This window comes from Ptychodera flava, chromosome 15 (genome assembly GCF_041260155.1).
Source record: "Ptychodera flava strain L36383 chromosome 15, AS_Pfla_20210202, whole genome shotgun sequence".
Taxonomy (NCBI): Eukaryota; Metazoa; Hemichordata; class Enteropneusta; family Ptychoderidae; genus Ptychodera; species Ptychodera flava.
Window position 1 is genome coordinate 19,009,821 of NC_091942.1, and position 18,651 is coordinate 19,028,471.

General features: G+C 36.4%; 2 protein-coding genes across 2 annotated transcripts in view; both read left to right on the plus strand.

The window, feature by feature from the left end:
* Window positions 1–11,627, plus strand: part of LOC139152270 (uncharacterized) — a 186,530-nt gene extending 174,903 nt beyond the window's left edge. The window contains exons 9-10 of the mRNA XM_070725413.1: window positions 10,824–10,884; window positions 11,494–11,627. Of these exons, the coding sequence (XP_070581514.1) occupies window positions 10,824–10,884; window positions 11,494–11,627 (195 nt within the window). The remainder of the gene's footprint in view (window positions 1–10,823; window positions 10,885–11,493) is intronic.
* The window catches only part of LOC139151429 (uracil-DNA glycosylase-like), a 41,796-nt gene continuing 34,648 nt past the window's right edge, over window positions 11,504–18,651 (plus strand). The window contains exon 1 of the mRNA XM_070724227.1: window positions 11,504–11,703. Within this exon, the coding sequence (XP_070580328.1) occupies window positions 11,641–11,703 (63 nt within the window). The 5' untranslated portion in view covers window positions 11,504–11,640. The remainder of the gene's footprint in view (window positions 11,704–18,651) is intronic.

Consider the following 18,651-nt stretch of genomic DNA (forward strand, 5'->3'; position numbering starts at 1 on the left):
AAGACCACACCAAGCCCAGCTGTTAATGTTGTAAAAATCGCTGATACACAATACCTTGGCCAATTAAGTTTTGCAGTTTGATCGGATTTCACTCTAACTGGCTATCAACTTCAATGTGTTTTGGTACATAGAGAAAACTTTGGGAGCAAAGTTTTTCAACAAAATGTCACATGACCAGCCACTTCCTGTGTTAATTATGCACATACCTAATTCTGGGCTTAATAATAGAGCTATAGTTCTGATTTTTGGTATGTAGGGATAACTATGGGATACAATTTTTTTTACAAAATATCACGTGACCTTGATGACCTTTGACCCCAAATATACATATATGTCCATAACTCAGTAACCACAAGGGCTACACCCTTCATATTTGGTATGATGGGACACCTAATGATGACGCATCCTGTACCTCATTAATTATGCATGTATCTAATTTTGGGCAAGCCAATAGAGCTGGAGGTCTGATTTTTGGTATATAGGGATAACTATGGGATACAATTTTTTTGACAAAATGTCACGTGACCTCAATTACCTTTGACCTCAAATATACATATATGGCCACAACTCAATAACCACAAGTGCTACACCCTTTACATTTGGCAGTGTTCTCCACAAATGAAAATTAAAGGCGGGCGGCTAATTAGCATATTAATTTGCATAATATTTGCGTACAATTTTCATATCACCAAGGCTATTCACAAGACATTCCATGTGATGAGATAGACTTCTGACATTCTCAATATTTTTCTCCATTCAGCAGTGATTAATGGCAAGCTACACAATTTATTTTTACATGTAAATCCTGTTTATGTACTTTAAATAAATAATAAAACATCAAAAGTGAAAAAACAACATTGAACTAATACAAACAATACACATGAAAATTCAAAAGTAGGCCTACATGAGAAGATATCAGTGTTAAAATAATCGGTGGCAAATGGTGGCACGATTTCATGTGATCCTCTGTTACTATATGTTTGTCTGTAGCCGGATTGGTAAAGCCATGAATGTCTTTTTTTACGTCCATGACCAAATTGATACGGGACTGAATAATGCACTAAGTTACAATGCGGAGTCAGCGGAGCATGCCTGCAGAGAAACATACGTTGACTTTAAAACTCAATTCATAATAAAGAGAGGCCCGAAAAAAATGATACCAGGTATTTCCAAGAAAAAGATTTGAAATTTCATCGACTCCTAGTTCGGCAAACGTACAAAACTTCGACAACTGCGCGGCGTAGGCTGCCATGCATGTTTGTGTGGAGCGCGCTAGCGCTCTTGATCTTGATCACACGCGACCTTTGAACTATACAGTACAGAACCGTACGTACATAGCTGCTGTATTCGGATGATCACACAAATGATGATTTTAGCTCGTGCAGTTTCTTTTTATTTCATTTCATTGTGCCTTTAATATTGTAAAACGGTCACGGATTTTGAAACTTGATCAAACGCAACTGCTTCTCAGAGTCAATCGAATGAATCCATGCAAGTTACGAATGCGTGACAGGAAGTGACACACATGGCTTCAAAGTCATGTGGATGGACGTACACGTATCTCAAAATGGCTCACTCGGCTCGGATACGCAACGCGACCTGAACACGCGAAGTACCATACTTTTTTGCATCTGATATTTTTCTCAACCAATCGTACCATTTTAGCCACATCTGATCGAAATCACTTTTCCTGACCTTTGGATCCTTACAAGTACGAGACATTGGCGGCAATGGTAGTTGCCTATAGTACTAGATGCTTTGACTGAGTGCCCGCTGGCAAAAATGCAACACTGAGCTTTGAGTGTACTCTGTGTCCGTTGTATGAAATCAACGGTGTCTGTACGGTCAGCAGCTTAACGCATTTCAACGCTTTTTGAATTGAAGTCTTAGCCGATGTTCATCGGCACTACAGCCGTTTCACACTTGGAAAAGCTCGCTGAAATAAAAGTGACAAAATCACCGCTCAGAAAACAATAGGTCTTCAACCACATTTACTAAAGAGTATCGGCGGATATGAAACAGGATTGGGGCTGATCCTGTAATAAACGGCCTGGGGAGAACACTGACGATTGCATGCAGTCGCAAAACAACCGACAGATGTGTGAATGGCCCCTCTCTAACAGAACATTGTCAGTTGCTGTCATTTTTTGCTCACGTGTTGACACACGTGAGCATATGTCGCAGCGATGTCTGTCTGTCTGTGTGTCTGTCTGTCTGTCCGTCTGTCTGTCTGTCTGTCTGTCTGTCTGTGTACTCAATATCTCAAAAACGGCTCATCAGATCAGAATCAAATCTGGTACATAGATTCAGTTTGCAAATGGCAAGAACTGATTAGTTTTTGGTGGGTGTGGCTTACTTACTTTTTGCTCATTTGCATAATTAATGATTTTAGAAAAAAACTGATATATATTGACAACGACTGCACACAATTTGATGAGATTCGCTAAAAATGTTGATCACACCAAGATATATCAGCTTTGAAAGATATTAAGGGGTGACGTGAAAGATAATTACTAATTTGCATGTTTAATGAAATTTCTTAATTAGGAGTATATATCTGAATTTACTCGATCAAAATTGACGAAACTTGGTATGCATATTGAAGATACTATGATTTAACCTTATTGAAAGTCATTAAGCATTTTTACTTCATCCAAATCCTAATTTGCATATTTAATGAATTTTTGAAATTAAGGATATATATTTGAAGTTACATGACCAAAATTGATGAAACTTGCTATGTACATTAAAGATACTTTGATAGAACATTATTAAATGTCATTCAGCATTTTTACATCAGCCAATTCCTAATTTGCATATTTTATGAACTTTCTTAATTAGGGGTATTTATCTGAATTGACGAGACCAAAGTTGATGAAACTGGCTATGTACATTAAAGATACTATGATAGAACATTATTGAAAGTCACTAAGCATTTGAACTTTAGCCAATTCCTTATTTGCATATTTAATGAACTTTCATAATCAGGGATAATTATCTGTATTGACTAAACAAAGTTGACAAAACTTGCTATGTACATTAAAGATGCTACGATACGACATTATTGAAAGTCATTAAGCATTTTTACTTCATCCAGCTCCTAATTTGCATATTTAATGAATTTTTGAAATTAGGGATATATATTTGAATTTACATGACCAAAATTGATGAAACTTGCTATGTACATTAAAGATACTATTATGTAGGCTAACATTATTGAAAGGCATTAAACAATTTTGCTTCGGCCAATTTAATTATTTAATTAACTTTCCTAATTAGGGATACATACTTGGATTTATTTGATCAAAGTTGGCATAACATGCTATGTACATTGATGATTATACCAGGTTATACCAATATTGGAAGTCATTTCGCACTTTGAGCTTTCAAAGTTTGGAATATATAGTTTGAAGGACTTGACCAAAGGCAATTTCACTTGCTATACAAAGTGGTGATACAATGATAGCAGTCAAAGAAATTAAATATTTTTATTTCAGCTAATTACATATTTGAATACTTAATGACCTATAGAATTAATCTGTGGTGAATATTGTTTATTATGTTGATCATAATACTTTCAATGAAGTTGCAAACATGTGGCAAAGGTTCAAATTTACACATAACTGCAATATATAATGAAACATGTGAGCATTTACAGTTCATATCTGGTTATTCAATAGGCTTTCAGATATTGTTCGGACAACTGACTGAAAACAGTTAGGCGACAGAAACAAAGGTGGGGCGGGCGAGATTAAAGGTGGGCGGCGACAAAAAGAAGCCGGGCGCACCGCCCGTCAAAAACCCCTTGTGGAGAACACTGATTTGGTATGATGGGAGACCGTATGGTGCCATATCCTGTACCTTATTAATTATGCACATATCTAATTCTGGCAAGCCAATAGAGCTAGAGGTCTGATTTTCGGTATATAGGGGATAACTATGGAGAAAATTTTTTTGACAAAATGTCACATGACTTCAATGACCTTTGAGCTCGATTTCACAAATACTACTGTAGCCTTTCATCTTTTTTGCATATTTATTTCTCTATTGCGCCTGTGCAGACAGAAAGATGGTAAACATTTTGCAGAATTACTTAATCGTCTCAGAGTTGGCCAATATACACAAGAAGATATAAACCTACTTAAGCAAAAGGCTGATGAATTTTCTGGTCAAGCAGATCAATGTGAAATGCATTCACTTGTATACGACAAATTTAAATGTTCAAAAACACAATGAAGCAATTTCACTAGAGTGCTGACAGAGAAATTACGGTGGCTCTCCTGCATTCCAATGCAGTAAATGGCGCTTACCACTTTAATAGTTGCCTAATAATAAACCGCCACATACTCCATCAGCATAGATTGGTGTTAATGTATGCAACTTATTTTTAGCTCCCATAGCCATATGTATATATGGCAATGGAAGCTATTCTTATACTGGCTAGGGAAATGTCTGTATGTATGTATGTATGTATATCTGTATGTCTGTATGTCTGTATGTCTGTCCGTCAACATCAAAAACTCCAAAACCGCTGCACATTTCATCTTGATATTTGGTGTGTACATGGATGATGGGCTGTAGATGAGATTTTGTTCAAATGAAGTTGTCATTGCCAAAATATGCAAATTAAGTGAAAAAATGTAAAAACAGTCAAAATTGAAAATCTCAATAACCACTGAGCAGATTACATGAAAAATTAGCATGTAAGTACTTTGGGCTGACCTGAAATAATTGTGCTTTTTTTGATTTTTGATATTGTTGAAAATATGCAAATTAGCGCCAAAAAAAGGCGTTTATTCTTCATAAACGCTGGTCAGACAGCTTTGATATTTGGTATACAGGTCCCTAGGGATAACCCAATTTGGATTTGTTCAAATTGTGATGAAATATGCAAATCTGTATTTTTAAGGAATTTTTTGTCATTTTTGGTCAAAAATTTATTTCATCAAAACCGCTCGTCTGACAGCTTTGATATTTGGTATACAGGTTCCTACAGATAAACTAAATATGATATATTGAATATATGATAAATCTGCAATTTTGTATTTTGGTGCAACTTTTGCCATTTTTGGTCAAAAATGTGTTTCTCAAAACTATTGTCTGATGCCTTTGATATTTGGTATACAGGTTCCTGGGGTTCTCTAGTGTGATATAGTGAAATTTGATGAAATCTTCAATTTTGTATTTTTGGGTCAATTTTTGCCTTTTTTGGTCAAAATATTTGTTTCTCAAAGTACTCATGTGATAGCTTTGATATTTGGTATACAGGTTTTTATAGATGAACTAATGAATTATTGAAATTAATCAATTGCATTTTGAATTTTGGGCAATTTTGCCATTTTTTGCTCACGTGTTTACACATGTGAGCATATGTCGCAGCGATGTCTGTCTGTCTGTCTGTCTGTCCGTCTGTCTGTCTGTCTGTCTGTCTGTCTGTCTGTTGGTCCGATATCTCAAAAACGGCTTATCAGATCAGAATCAAATCTGGTACATAGATTCAGTTAGCAATGGCAAGAACTGATTAGCTTTTGGTGGGTGTGGCTTGCATACTTTTGCTCATTTGCATAATTAATGATTTTAGAAAAAACGGATATTCATTAAAAACGACTACACACAATTTGATGAGATTTGCTACAAATGTTGATCACACCAAGATATATCAGTAGTGGGAACATTAAGGGGTGACATGAAAGAGAGTTGCTAATTTGCATATTTAATGAACTTTCCTAATTAGGGATATATGTCTGATTTGACTCGATCAAAATCGAACCAAACTTGGTATGTATATAAAGATACTATGATTTAACATTATTGAAAGTCATTAAGCGTTTTAACTGCAGCCAATTCCTAATTTACATATTTAATGAACTTAGATATATATTAAATTGACTGGACCAAAGTTGATGAAACTTGCTACATGTATTGAAGCTACTATGATACAACATTTTTGAAAGTCATTAACATTTTTACTTCAGCCAATTCCGAATTTGCATATTTAATGAACTTTCCAATTAGGGATATATATCTGAATTAACTTGATTGTAGTTGTTGAAACTTGCTATATACATCAAAGATACTGTGATATAACATTATTGAAAATCAAAAGACATTTTTACTTCAGCCAATTCCTAATTTGCATATTAAATGAATTTTCATAATTAGGGATATTTATCTGAATTGACTTGATCAAAATTGATGAAACTTGCTATGTACATTAAAGACACTATAATACAATATTATTGAAAGTCATTAAGCATTTTCTCTTCAGCCAATTCCTAATTTGCATATTAAATGAACTTTCCTAATTAGAGATATATATCTGAATCAACTTGACCAAAGTTGACAAAACTTGCTACATATATTGCAGATACCATGATACAACATTGTTGAAAATCATTAAGCATTTTTACTTAAGCCAATTCCTAATTTACATATTTAATGACCTTTGCTTATTAGGGATATATACTGGATTTACTTGATCAAAGTTGGCAAAACATGCTATGTACATTGATGATTATACCAGGTTAAACAATACTGAAAGTCATTTCACATTTTCATGTCAGCTAATTTATAATTTTCATGTCTAATGAGCTTTCACAGCTCGCATATATGGCTTGAAGGACTTGGCCAACAGTAATTACACTTACTATATAAAGTGGTGATACAATGACAGCAGTAAAAGAACTTGATATTTTATTTCAGCTAATTACATATTTGTATACTTCACATGACCTAATCAGCGGTGATTATTGTTCATTATCTTGATCATAATATTTCAATGAAGTTGCAAACATGTGAAGGTTCAAATTTACACATAACTGCAATATATAATGAAACACGTGAGCATTTTCAGTTCATATCTGGTTATATTTAGTTTGCTTTTCACCATATTGTATGTCCTTCCCTGCACTACATAATTCAAAATTAAATATTGTTTTTGGCCTATACATACTTGAGGGGTAAGCTTATTTAGTCTCATACATTAAAGATGCACTGTTGACCTACAGAGTCCAAACTTTTTATCATTGTATTGTAGATAGGTGTACACTCCAAATACTAAGTACAAGTGTGGTGAGTGTAACAAGCAAATGTTTTTTAGTCAATGGTTCATATCAAGGTTGTTGATACTTAGAATCCACACTTGAACTTATGCTGGACCGGTAACCAACCAGTTCAATAACTTTCATTTATGTCAAAACAATTTGACTTTTTGCCAAATTTCACATTTATGGCAATTAATAAACAGTAAGGAGGTACAAAGGACGTCGGTGCCCCCGGCCCCATGTTTGTATTTTTGGGTCAATTTTTGCCGTTTTTGGTCAAAATATTTGTTTCTCAAAAGTTACTCATGTGATAGCTTTGATATTTGGTATACATTTTTATACATAATTATGATGAAATCATCAATTTTGTATTTTTGCAGCTAATTTGCCATTTTAGGTCAGGCCATCCTGAAATGAGCTATCAAAGATCTCAACCTTCTTCATCAATACATATGTCACAAAAAGTTGCTCTCTACATAACACAGCAGAGCTCTGTCGATTATTGGGTCGCTTGTTTTTTTCAAAACCGCTGGTCAGACAGCTTTAATATTTGGTTAACAGGTCCCTAGGATGACCTTAGTGAGATGATTTCATACAGTCAGGAAATACTTAATTTTGTATCCATGTCTATAGTAGCTTCAGGGACATTGGCCCTATGTTTAAGATAATGTTGTGATTCAGTAAGCATTTGAAATGGTAAACTGTATTTGGTGTTGAAATGCGGTAAAAAATAATGAAAACATAGCTGAGGTGATTTCAGCAGGTTTGGTTTCCAACAAATATATTCAAAGTTTTTTCAATGTTAAAGAGTGATGGGGGGGGGGGGGGGGGGTCCTGGCAGATTTTGAAAAAATCCAAACAAATGTCAATAAAAAAATCAGCCATAGAAGGTTTGTCAAAAAGAAACGGTGGGATAGTGGGAAAAAAAGAATGTACAATGTATCAGATAAAAAAGATGTTCCTCATCAATCTTCCAGACAACCCCCTTTTATCAAATGGTACACCCCTGATGTATTTTTGTGTGCAATTAACCATGCAGTGTATTTTAGTTTAAGATGTCAATCAAGTTAGGTAAGGATTTGAAAGGAATAGTCAAGTTCACCACAGTTAAATTTCTTAACTTTATCTCTTGTGTCATCATCCTTGTGTAATTGGTTAAGTTTGTAAGTTGCTCCAGATGTGGATGTACCAGCTGTTCTGGAAGAAAACAATGTTTACTTTCCCTGTAGGGTTTCTGAGTTAATGATTGTATGTTGAAATCTCTCCATGTATCTGGTGCATGGGCAAAATGTAAATATTGGTTGCATGTTATGTATTTCAGTCTATGTCAAATATTGTAAATGAAAAATCAAGAACAGTTTGCTGTGTGCTTGTAAAAGATAACATATTTGTCAATACATATTAAAACTGCCTTGCAGTTTGATTGTCTTAAAAATTATCACAGAAGTAGAAAACGAAAAGAAACTAATCAAATTGCTGTAACATATTCACCCTCAGTGTCTGTAGGCCTATACTTAACTATTTATCATGACATTCAGCCTTTTGTTATATCTTTATCACTCTCCATGGGCCAAGGCACACTTGGGGTCAATGTTATCACTCTGTGCCAGTCTGTGAATGTCAGTCTGTCTGTATTTAGGTCCATGTTTCATACAATTGTTGTTTGTTTTGATAACTATATGGGAGCGAACAGTGATATTGTCACTATTTTTATATTAATGCGCCAATCATGCCCAGGGGTTCGAAATACCGGTGGTCATGCGTCAAAAGACCAACAATTATCTCATTTGGACCACCAGATTCTATTTTGGGTGGTCCAAAATTGACCACCAAGTTTTGGAGGTCACAATAGTGCACTGCAGAGCTGTAAATCTTACATGCCTCTCACAGTTTATATTGCTAGGAGTATCCAGAAACAATATATTGTCCCCAGAGATAGATATTTTAGCAGTTGAAGTGGTACATCAGTGTTTCATCTAGGCTGCGCGATTCCCCCTCTTTCGTGTGCTGCGCGCCGCCAATTGTGCGTAGAAGGGGGCGACCCATCGCGCATGGAGCGAATCTGACATCGAGAAACTCCACATTCACAACACGGCAGACTGAGACCTAAGTTGTTCTTTTAACTCTACTGAGTCTGCGCACAAGACTACAGCTAGGTCACTAGAAAATACAGCTAACTGGTTTGTATAGGGCAATCTTGATCCAAACTCTACGGTGGTTAGGGATGATATAAGCACAGTAAAAACGTGACAAACAAATATATGTTATTTTTTCAGAAGATAGGAAAACATTCCTTTATAACTACTAAAGATTTTTTCTTAGCACACAGTTCATAATCATTTAAAAATGAAAAAATCCCTTGAAGGTTCATGTACAGTGGAAATGGCCAGCTGCTAACAAACATACAGAATATTGTAGCATACAAATTACGCTACAATTTTTCCAGGAATATTAATGCTTATTAATATTAATGAGCCAACCGCCACTCTTCTAAGCTCTACATACATTCACAACAGAGATACTCAAATTTGTTGACTTTTGAAAACATCTTATAGGATGGTTTTTGCAGCCAGCATCTTGGATTGTGTAAGCAAGTGATTTATGGCTTGTAGTATGGGCATCACAAGTGACATCATTGCAACATTAAAACTTACATGTAAAGCCGTGATTATATGTTTTAGTTAAACCCCCCCCAAATTTTAAAATCCCCCTCAAAAATCCTGCAGAGGGGGACCAGTCCCCCCCCTGGTGTAGCATCCTAGATGAAACACTGGTACATGTCTTGTCTGTTCAATCACAGTCCCTCCACTGTGGTCAATGTCAGTCCTTCAACCCCACTCCACTACTCAACTGAGTGTTCCTTTGGATAGACAATGTTCTCTCTTTGTTTTACTGTTTACTGCTATGATTATTGTGATAAAGTCTGCAAACGTTGAATAACATCTCCTAGCAAATTTCGTCTAGTCATTTAAGTGACACAGATCAATGTACAAAACTCTTACAAAACTTCATAATAATCCAAAAAAATGCAATAATTGTCATGTTATCAGCAGTAATTGTCATTCTTTATTACACAGTAATTCTGTCAAAACTTAAAATCTGTAACTCAAGTCCTTTGCATATAACCAGTCAGTCAGTCACTCATGCAGCAGTCAAGTTGATCTGTAAATGACTGAAAATTTTCCAGTGGATTTACTGGGCATCCAACATACATGTAAAGCAGCATGGTGAAATGGTTTCAAAACAGCATGTACACCCCACTATTCAACCCCATGGACCCCAACCTCCACAAGATTTACACTCTGATATGATCAATTTTTTGACCACCAAATTTTGCGATTGACCACCAAAATTTGAATCTGGTGGTCAAACTTGACCACCAAACAAAAAAATAAATTTCGAACCCTGATGCCGTATATAAATTAAATGTATCTAACACAAATCTTGTGTATCCCGTATCCAAACCCCATGCCTCCAAGTCAATTACTGCTTACCAACAACCAACTACTTCAACTTGCCTCACACTTGAGGAGCTTCAGTGTCCTTGAAGCTATTTTTGTATGTAATGACCTATTTATTTTTGTTGTCTGTACAAAAGTTGCTTTGTTTCCAAACATTACCTGTAGACATTTGTTGCCTACAAATTTGTAAGAGTATACTGCTTAGACCTAACATTTGATGGTGAAGTTACAATTATAGCGTTTCCTGTAGTATCATACATGTAATTGTTCAAGAGAGTAGAGAAAAGAGATTAAAATAAAATTATTATTATATTTATAGTTTCCGTCACTACAAGGTGGACAACCAGGCATGCAATGGAAGAAGAACCACCATATATTAGGTAAGATTGGTAATGTCATGAACAATTTGTTTAAATGAAATTTGATCTCTGATTAGTAACCATGTTTGTCAATATTTTGTTTCATTCCAGAATCTGTATTTTCTCCACTTTGATAACAGTTTGAAATGGTAAAAATAATATGTCTGTTTCCATTAACTCTTTTGGAGTATATTTGTTGCCTGTCCGTGAATAAATGACATATTTTGAAGCCAATGTAGTTCATTCTATCAGAACTATATGTCGCTCGAGTGTTTTGTCGGGAAATAACAATTACTTGCTATTTTCATAATTAAAAAATTCAGAGAATTATTTAACGGGATGAATAAATGAAAATTACAAGTAATCGTGTACAAAGTGACAATAGTTCCCAATGTGCTATGTTCCTGTGGGAAAAAAGTGTATTTCAACCTGAGCGTGAGAAATAAGGAACTTTTTGAGCCTAAGACACTTCTAGGGAAAGGGTGGCTTGGACAGAAAGACATGTCTGAGGTTCCCAGAAATCTATTAGTGTCGAGTCATGGGCGCAAAGAAAAGCTTGCCTTACTGACCCCTTACAAAGATCTAAATAGTCAAGACCATCCCATATATATTCTTTTCTCAACAAAACAGGTATGAAAACTCTTTGGTTGCTGTCACACTTGCGGGAGCGAAAATATACGGAAAAGGTACAAGTGTATCTTTTATATGGAAGAAAACCAGAATTAAACATGGAATTCGAAGAAATGGCAGCATACCATTTATGACGAATACCAATATATGACGGAAAATCCACAAGAAGGAAAGACTATTTATGAATTAGCCCAGAGTGTCGTAGATAAAGTAAGCTTTTCTATTGTATGTTCATGCAAAGAATTTTTGATCCCCACGGACACCGTCCAGGGGGGGACTTATAGGTTTGGTCATGTCCGTGTGTGCATGCGTGGGGTGCGTGCGTCCGTTCACGCAGATATCTCAGAGATGCCTGGAGCAATTTCGTTCAAACTTGGTACAAGGATTATTACCTATGCCATACATATGCACGTCGATTTGTTTTACGATCCGATCCAATATGGCCGTCTGGTGGCCATTTTGTTTCCTGTATTTGATGTCGGTGTGTACGTTCATGCAAATTTCTCAGTGATGCTACAAGCGATTCCATTCAAATTTGGTACATAGATTACTCTATATGTTATACATATGCACATTGATTTTTGTTTTGATCCGGTCTAAAATGGCTGCCTGGCGGCCATTTTGTTTCCTATATTTGACGACTGTGTGTTCGTTCACGTAAATTTCTCAGCGATGCCGGGCGCGATTGCATTGAAAGTTGGTACATATATTAATCCCTATCACATATATATGCATGACAATTTTTGTAATGATTCGATCAAAAATGGCTGTGTGACGGCCGTTTTCTTTCCTGTATTTGGTATCCATCCACAGGCTCCCCAGGTATGATCCACAGGCGTTCCAGGATGAAATTAATATTAATGCTGTGTCCATTCATAGGGGCTCATGAATGCAGATATCTGAGATATGCCTGTGCCAATTCTTTTTTGTCCCCACGGACACTGTCTGGGGGACTTATAGATTTGGTCATGTCCATGCGTCTGTCCGTGCGTCCGTCCGTGCGTCCGTCCGTCCATTCACAGATATCTCAGAGATGCCTGGAGTGATTTCATTCAAACTTGGTACAAGGATTACTTCATATGTCATACATATGCACGTCGATTTGTTTTGTGATACGATCCAATATGGCCGCCGTGCGGCCATTTTGTTATGATTTTTTCATGTACTGAGCCATAACTCAGGGACATCTCAACCGATTTTATTCAAAGTTGGTACAAGGACATTGATCTATATCATACATATGTACGTCAATTTGTTTCACGATATTATCCAATATGGCCGCATGGCAGCCATTTTGTTACAATTTTTTCATGTACAGAGCCATAACTCAGGCATGTCTCATCGGATTTTATTCAAAGTTGGTACAAGGACATTGACCAATGTCATAAATATGCGTGTCAATTGGTTTCACAATCAAATGCAATATGGCTGCCTTGTGGCCATTTTGTTATGATTTTGTCATCTCCTGAGCCATAATTTGGATATGTATCAACTGATTTTTTTCAAAGTTGGCACAAGGACATTGACCTATCATGTCATAAATATGCATGTCTATTGGTTTCACAGTCCAATGCAATATAATGGCTGCCTGGTGGCCATTTTGTTACGATTTTTTCATGTACAGAGCTATAACTCAGACATATTTCCACCAGCATCATTCAAAGTTGGCACAAGGACAATGGCTGATGTCATACATATGCACATCAATTTGTTTAACGGCATGTAGCAGTATCATGTCAATTATTGAATTTTCGTAATTAGTCTGATATGTCAAGAAATACTGCATCAAATTTCATGAAACTTGGTAGAGATGTTAAGCTCACATTGCTTTAACAATGAAAAATACATTTATCAGTGTCAAGTTAATTAATTTTTAATTGCATATGTAATGAACTTTCCTAATTAGAGTGATATATCCACAAATACTGCGGTAACCCTTTTCCTGCCAAGTCCATATTTCACCATCAGGTCAAGATGATTAAAAATAATGAAACACAACATATTCCATATGGTGTATTTAACATAACATTGAACATTTGAAGGCTGTTGAAAACACAAATACTGTAAACTTGATTTTGTTTTACTAAAGACGCTACAACAGACCAAGCCAAGTGGGTGAAAATACATCATGCTTTGGCTCAATACCGCTTTTTACTGACTTGGCTAATGGGGAAGTGATGCTGTCTGGCAGGAAAAGGGTTAAGGTTGATGAAACTTGGTACAGATTTTGATCTCATAGTGTTGTAAATACAAATCAATGACACTTAGTGGTATCATTTATAGATATAAATTAATTGCTAGTTTGCATTTACATAATGGATTTTTTTTTATGGTGAATGTCCAAAGTACTGCATCAAACTTTATGAAATATGGTACCGGTGATAATCTGTCAGTGTTAGGATAGGATGCAAAAATGTTTGGCAGCATCCTGTCGATTAAGTACTAATTGATTCATTTTAATGACCTTTTGTAATTAGTATGGCGGCTTACATTGGTTTTTTGTTTTCACCACCATGGAACTCATTTTTGGCCATTAAGCCCCATCTGTATCGCAGTATTTTTAAGTCCCCGCAAGCGGGACTTTATGGGTTAGGTCATGTCCGTCCCGGCGTCCTTCCGTCCGTGCACCTGTCATCAACGATTTCTGTGGCATCTGTGAAGCGATCGTTTTGTAACTGGGCATAAATGTAGTACCATATGGTCTCTTGATGCACAGTCCTTATTATCTCAAAATAATTCAATTTAGTCACCAAAATTACTCTTGATGTCTTTTATTCAGACTTTTTTTCTCTGAATCCGAATCTGAAGCCAATGTTTGGATCATGTAAATACACTGATGACGTAAATCACCGGACTGTACGATTATTTATGGGGGAGACGCTAGCAAAGGTTGTAGTCGATTCCAAAAGGTATTTCGCAGGACTGGTGACGGTTTCGGTTGGTCAGTTTTAGGAGTTTTAGGCGTCAAGCGTTGTCTGTCGTGATGAACGAGAGCCACAGAAAGCTTTAGTAATTTGCAAAAAATGTCATCTCGTCAGTTTTAAACGTCATCGTTGACAAGCACTACGGTTGTTTATGCGGGCTCCCATAAATAATGGTATGGTCAGACGATTTGAATCGCTGGTGATCACATGCAGTGAACACGTGCTCTGAAATGTGGCTGTTTGACAAAGTTATCTATCTGTTGGATCAGACGGTCCGTCATGACGGGACGAAAAAATGAAGGCGGCGTTCGACGTCGACTGCATTGGCCACGAATGATGCCGTCCGCAAAGTAATGCAGTACCGAAAAACCGTCATTAATATTCAACTTTTTTCGCTACTCGGAAGTTGAAAGAACGGCTAGTACGGGATCGAAATAAAATACTCGAGAAAGAACGTCGACTTTCAAAGTCTGAAGGAGCCATGCTCTGCCCGATGGCTATCCCTTGGTGGAGCGTAACGGTGCGAAGGCCCGCGCTGTTTTTGGAGTTTGGTGATGAATGCCGCAAATAACAACGTTGCAGACGGCTTGTTGAAGCAAACAATATTCGTTCGTATAGCCATGACATGCATGTGATGATGCCGATCATTGACCAATGTAATTTTGTCTTTCATAGTCAGGATGCAAACCTTTCGATAATACAACCAATGATACAGTCGACCATCGCAGAATTACGGACAGTGTTAGATGTAAAGAATCATGAATGCAACCTTTCGATAATACAACCAATGATACAGTCGACCATCGCAGAATTACGGACAGTGTTAGATGTAAAGGAATCATGAACGCGAGTTCAGAGAAGAAATCGAAGCCAACCACACGACCTGATATATGCTAATGAGAGCTGCGTCATCCGCTTTGCCTGTGCAAACTCGCGTCGACGCTTCATCGCGCCGAACATTTGATACAGCGAACGGAGGAGCGATTTCCTGCCAACTGTACTACATGTACTAATATCCTATTGTGTCTTGACAAAGTCATAAATGCAAGTAAATACCCAGAGATTGACAATGAACTCCGTGACTACGGTATCGAGGCACTTGAAACTTCATCGATCATCTTGGATCAGACTACGTAAACCGTGAGCACTCACGGCAACGCGTTTAGAAACGACTTCAGACAAGCGAAGTTTACGCTGAGAACTCGCAGTCATGTCGTTTGCTAATTCAAGAATATGCGGAAAGGTTTCCTGCAGTTCGACAATTGACATGTATTGCAGTAGTAATTCCTGTATCCTTGGTTGCATGCGAAAAGGGCTTCAGCTGCTAAAACAGGAGCCCGTAGTAGATTTTCCGACGGCAATGTAGATAATTTGATGTTGCTCTCAATGGAAGGGCCGTGTGTTGCCGATTTCCCGTACGGCAGAGCAAGGGAGATATTTGCCTCGAGGGCTCGCAGAAACCCTAGGAATTCTTAGATGTTGAATGTTATTGACATGATACTCAGAATTCAACATTAACACAATTATCAGTAGTTTACAGCTACTAAACATTCCAAACAATGTAAACAGCGGGGACTGTGTCATCTTTCGATGACTTGTTAATCACAGACCTAATTAATGAAGAGGACTCTTTCCTCTCAGAGGACTTGTAATTAAAGTAAAAGTGGGGACTATGTCATTGTCAATGACTTGTTTCAAATGGCTTTCATCCAAAATCACGTAGATGAAGTGGATATTTGATTTTTTGATATTTTTTTCTACAAACATAGGGCCAAAGTCCCTGAAGCTACCATAGACATGGATACAAAATTAAGTATTTTCTGACTGTATGAAATTATCTCACTAAGGTCATCCTAGGGACCTGTAAACCAAATATTAAAGCTGTCTGACCAGCGTTTTGAAAAAACAAGCGACCCAACAGTCGACAGAGCTCTGCTGTGTTATGTAGAGAATAATTTTTTGTGACACATGTATTGATGAAGAAGGTAGATATCTTTGATAGCTCATTTCAGGATGGCCTGACCAAAAGTGGCAAAATTAGCTGCAAAAATACAAAATTGAAGATTTCATCATAATTTCAATATATTACATTAAGATAAAGCCTAGGAACCTGTATACCAAATATCAAAGCTATCAGATGAGTAACTTTTGAGAAACAAATATTTTGACCAAAAATGGTAAAAATTGACCCAAAAATACAAAAATTGAAGATTTCATCAAATTTCAATATATCACACTAAGACAACCCCTAGGAACCTGTATACCAAATATCAAAGGCATCAGACAAGTATTTTTGAGAAACACATTTTTTGACCAAAAATGGCAAAATTGCACCAAAAATACAAAATTGCAGATTTCATCATATATTCAATATGTCATATTTAGTTCATCTGTAGAAACCTGTGTACCAAATATCAAAGCTTGATGAAATAAAGTTTAGACTAAAAATGACAAAACAATTCCTTAAAAATACAGATTTGCATATTTCATCACAATTTGAACAAATTCAACTTAGGTTATCCCTAGGGACCTGTGTACCAAATAACAAAGCTGTCTGACCAGCGTTATGAAGAAGATGATTTTTTAACCAAAATGCCTTTTTTGGCACTAATTTGCATATTTCCAACAATATCAAAAAATTAAAAAAAGTTTCTCATAATCATATTTTTCATCTACACAACAAATATCAAATCAGTAAGTACTGCGGTTCTCAAGATATTTGAGTGGACGGACGCCTCACAAACGGACATACATACATACATACATACATACATACAGACTGATGACGGACGCCGGACGGATACCCATCCCAATAGCTTCTATAGACTATTGTCTATAATAGCTAAATAACTACATTTTTGGCTGTCAATTAAAAAATTCAAAAATTAAAAAAAATTAAAATTTAAAAAAAATTTAAGGTTTCAGAGAATAGAGTCAAATTTTGGACTTAAAGGTGAAATGAAAGGAAAAAAAAATTCCAAAAAATTACCCTGGTCTACGTATTAAGTATGTACAAGAAGATTTGAGACAAAAAAGTTCAAAGAAAACGTCTAAAAAACACCCTTTCGTTTCGCAAAAAACTCGATCTCCAAGACTGACCCAGAATCAGTTTGTCAGTTGATTTCTCCAGGTACCTAATGCTAGAAAATCTTTACTACCAGCGATGCCGGCTGATGATCGACATTGCCAAAGTATTCCAATCCTGTTCACGGTCACGAAGGCTAAGGAGACTGCATTTGCAGACGCAAGAATTTCTTGAACCCCCTGAGCTGGGACATCATTGTCATCCACAGGATGTTATGATACTTTGCCGGCGCGCTGGCCATGGCCTGATACTGAAGCAGTATACTGATCATTAGATAATCAAAACCAAACAGCCCTTTTCAGGGCCACTAGATCCCCAAAAAGAGATCATCCGTTTAATAATATTAAGATTATCACACTCAAAGACAACTGTACTTGTTCATTTGTTCTACACACAGTACATGCATGCATTGTCAAAATTGGCGCATTCATGTCACACATTTTGCTACTTTTTTGCGGTCAGTGTTCTAAACCGCAGCATGCTGTGCTGCAACATTAAAGTGCGAACGAGCCAAATTTTGCAGGATTGTGTGGCTCTAAACTTATTAAAATTCAACACTTTGTGTTTGAAAACATAATGGTCTAAAACCACTGAAAATATGAAAAATACAATTATTATTTCTGTCACAGAAGGTCACTGTCTTTTTCTACAATCCACTTGACTGTAAACAAACAACTTGCACTTCTAAAACCAACGGCAGACGCAGGAACTTCTGACTCCCTGAACTTGGACATCGATGTCATCCACAGGATGTTGAAGATACTTTTGCTGGTGCCGGCCATGGCCTGATACTGAAGCAGTTTACTTAGGGAGTCGTCATTTAGATTTGTTCAAATCATGGTGAAATTTACATATTTGTATTTTTAGACAATTTTTGTCGTTTTTGGTAAAAAAAATGTGTTTCTTAAAAAGGACTGGTCTGATAGCTTTGAAATTTAGTATACAGGTTTCTATAGATTAACTTGGTAATATATATTGAATTTCTGATGAAATCTATAATTTGTATTTTTGGGGCAATTTTTGCCATTTTTGGTCAAATATGTGTATTTCCAAAACTACTCATCTGATAGCTTTGCAATTTGATAAACAGGTTCCTATAGATGAACTTAATGATAATTATTGAAATTATGATGAAATCTTGCAATGTTG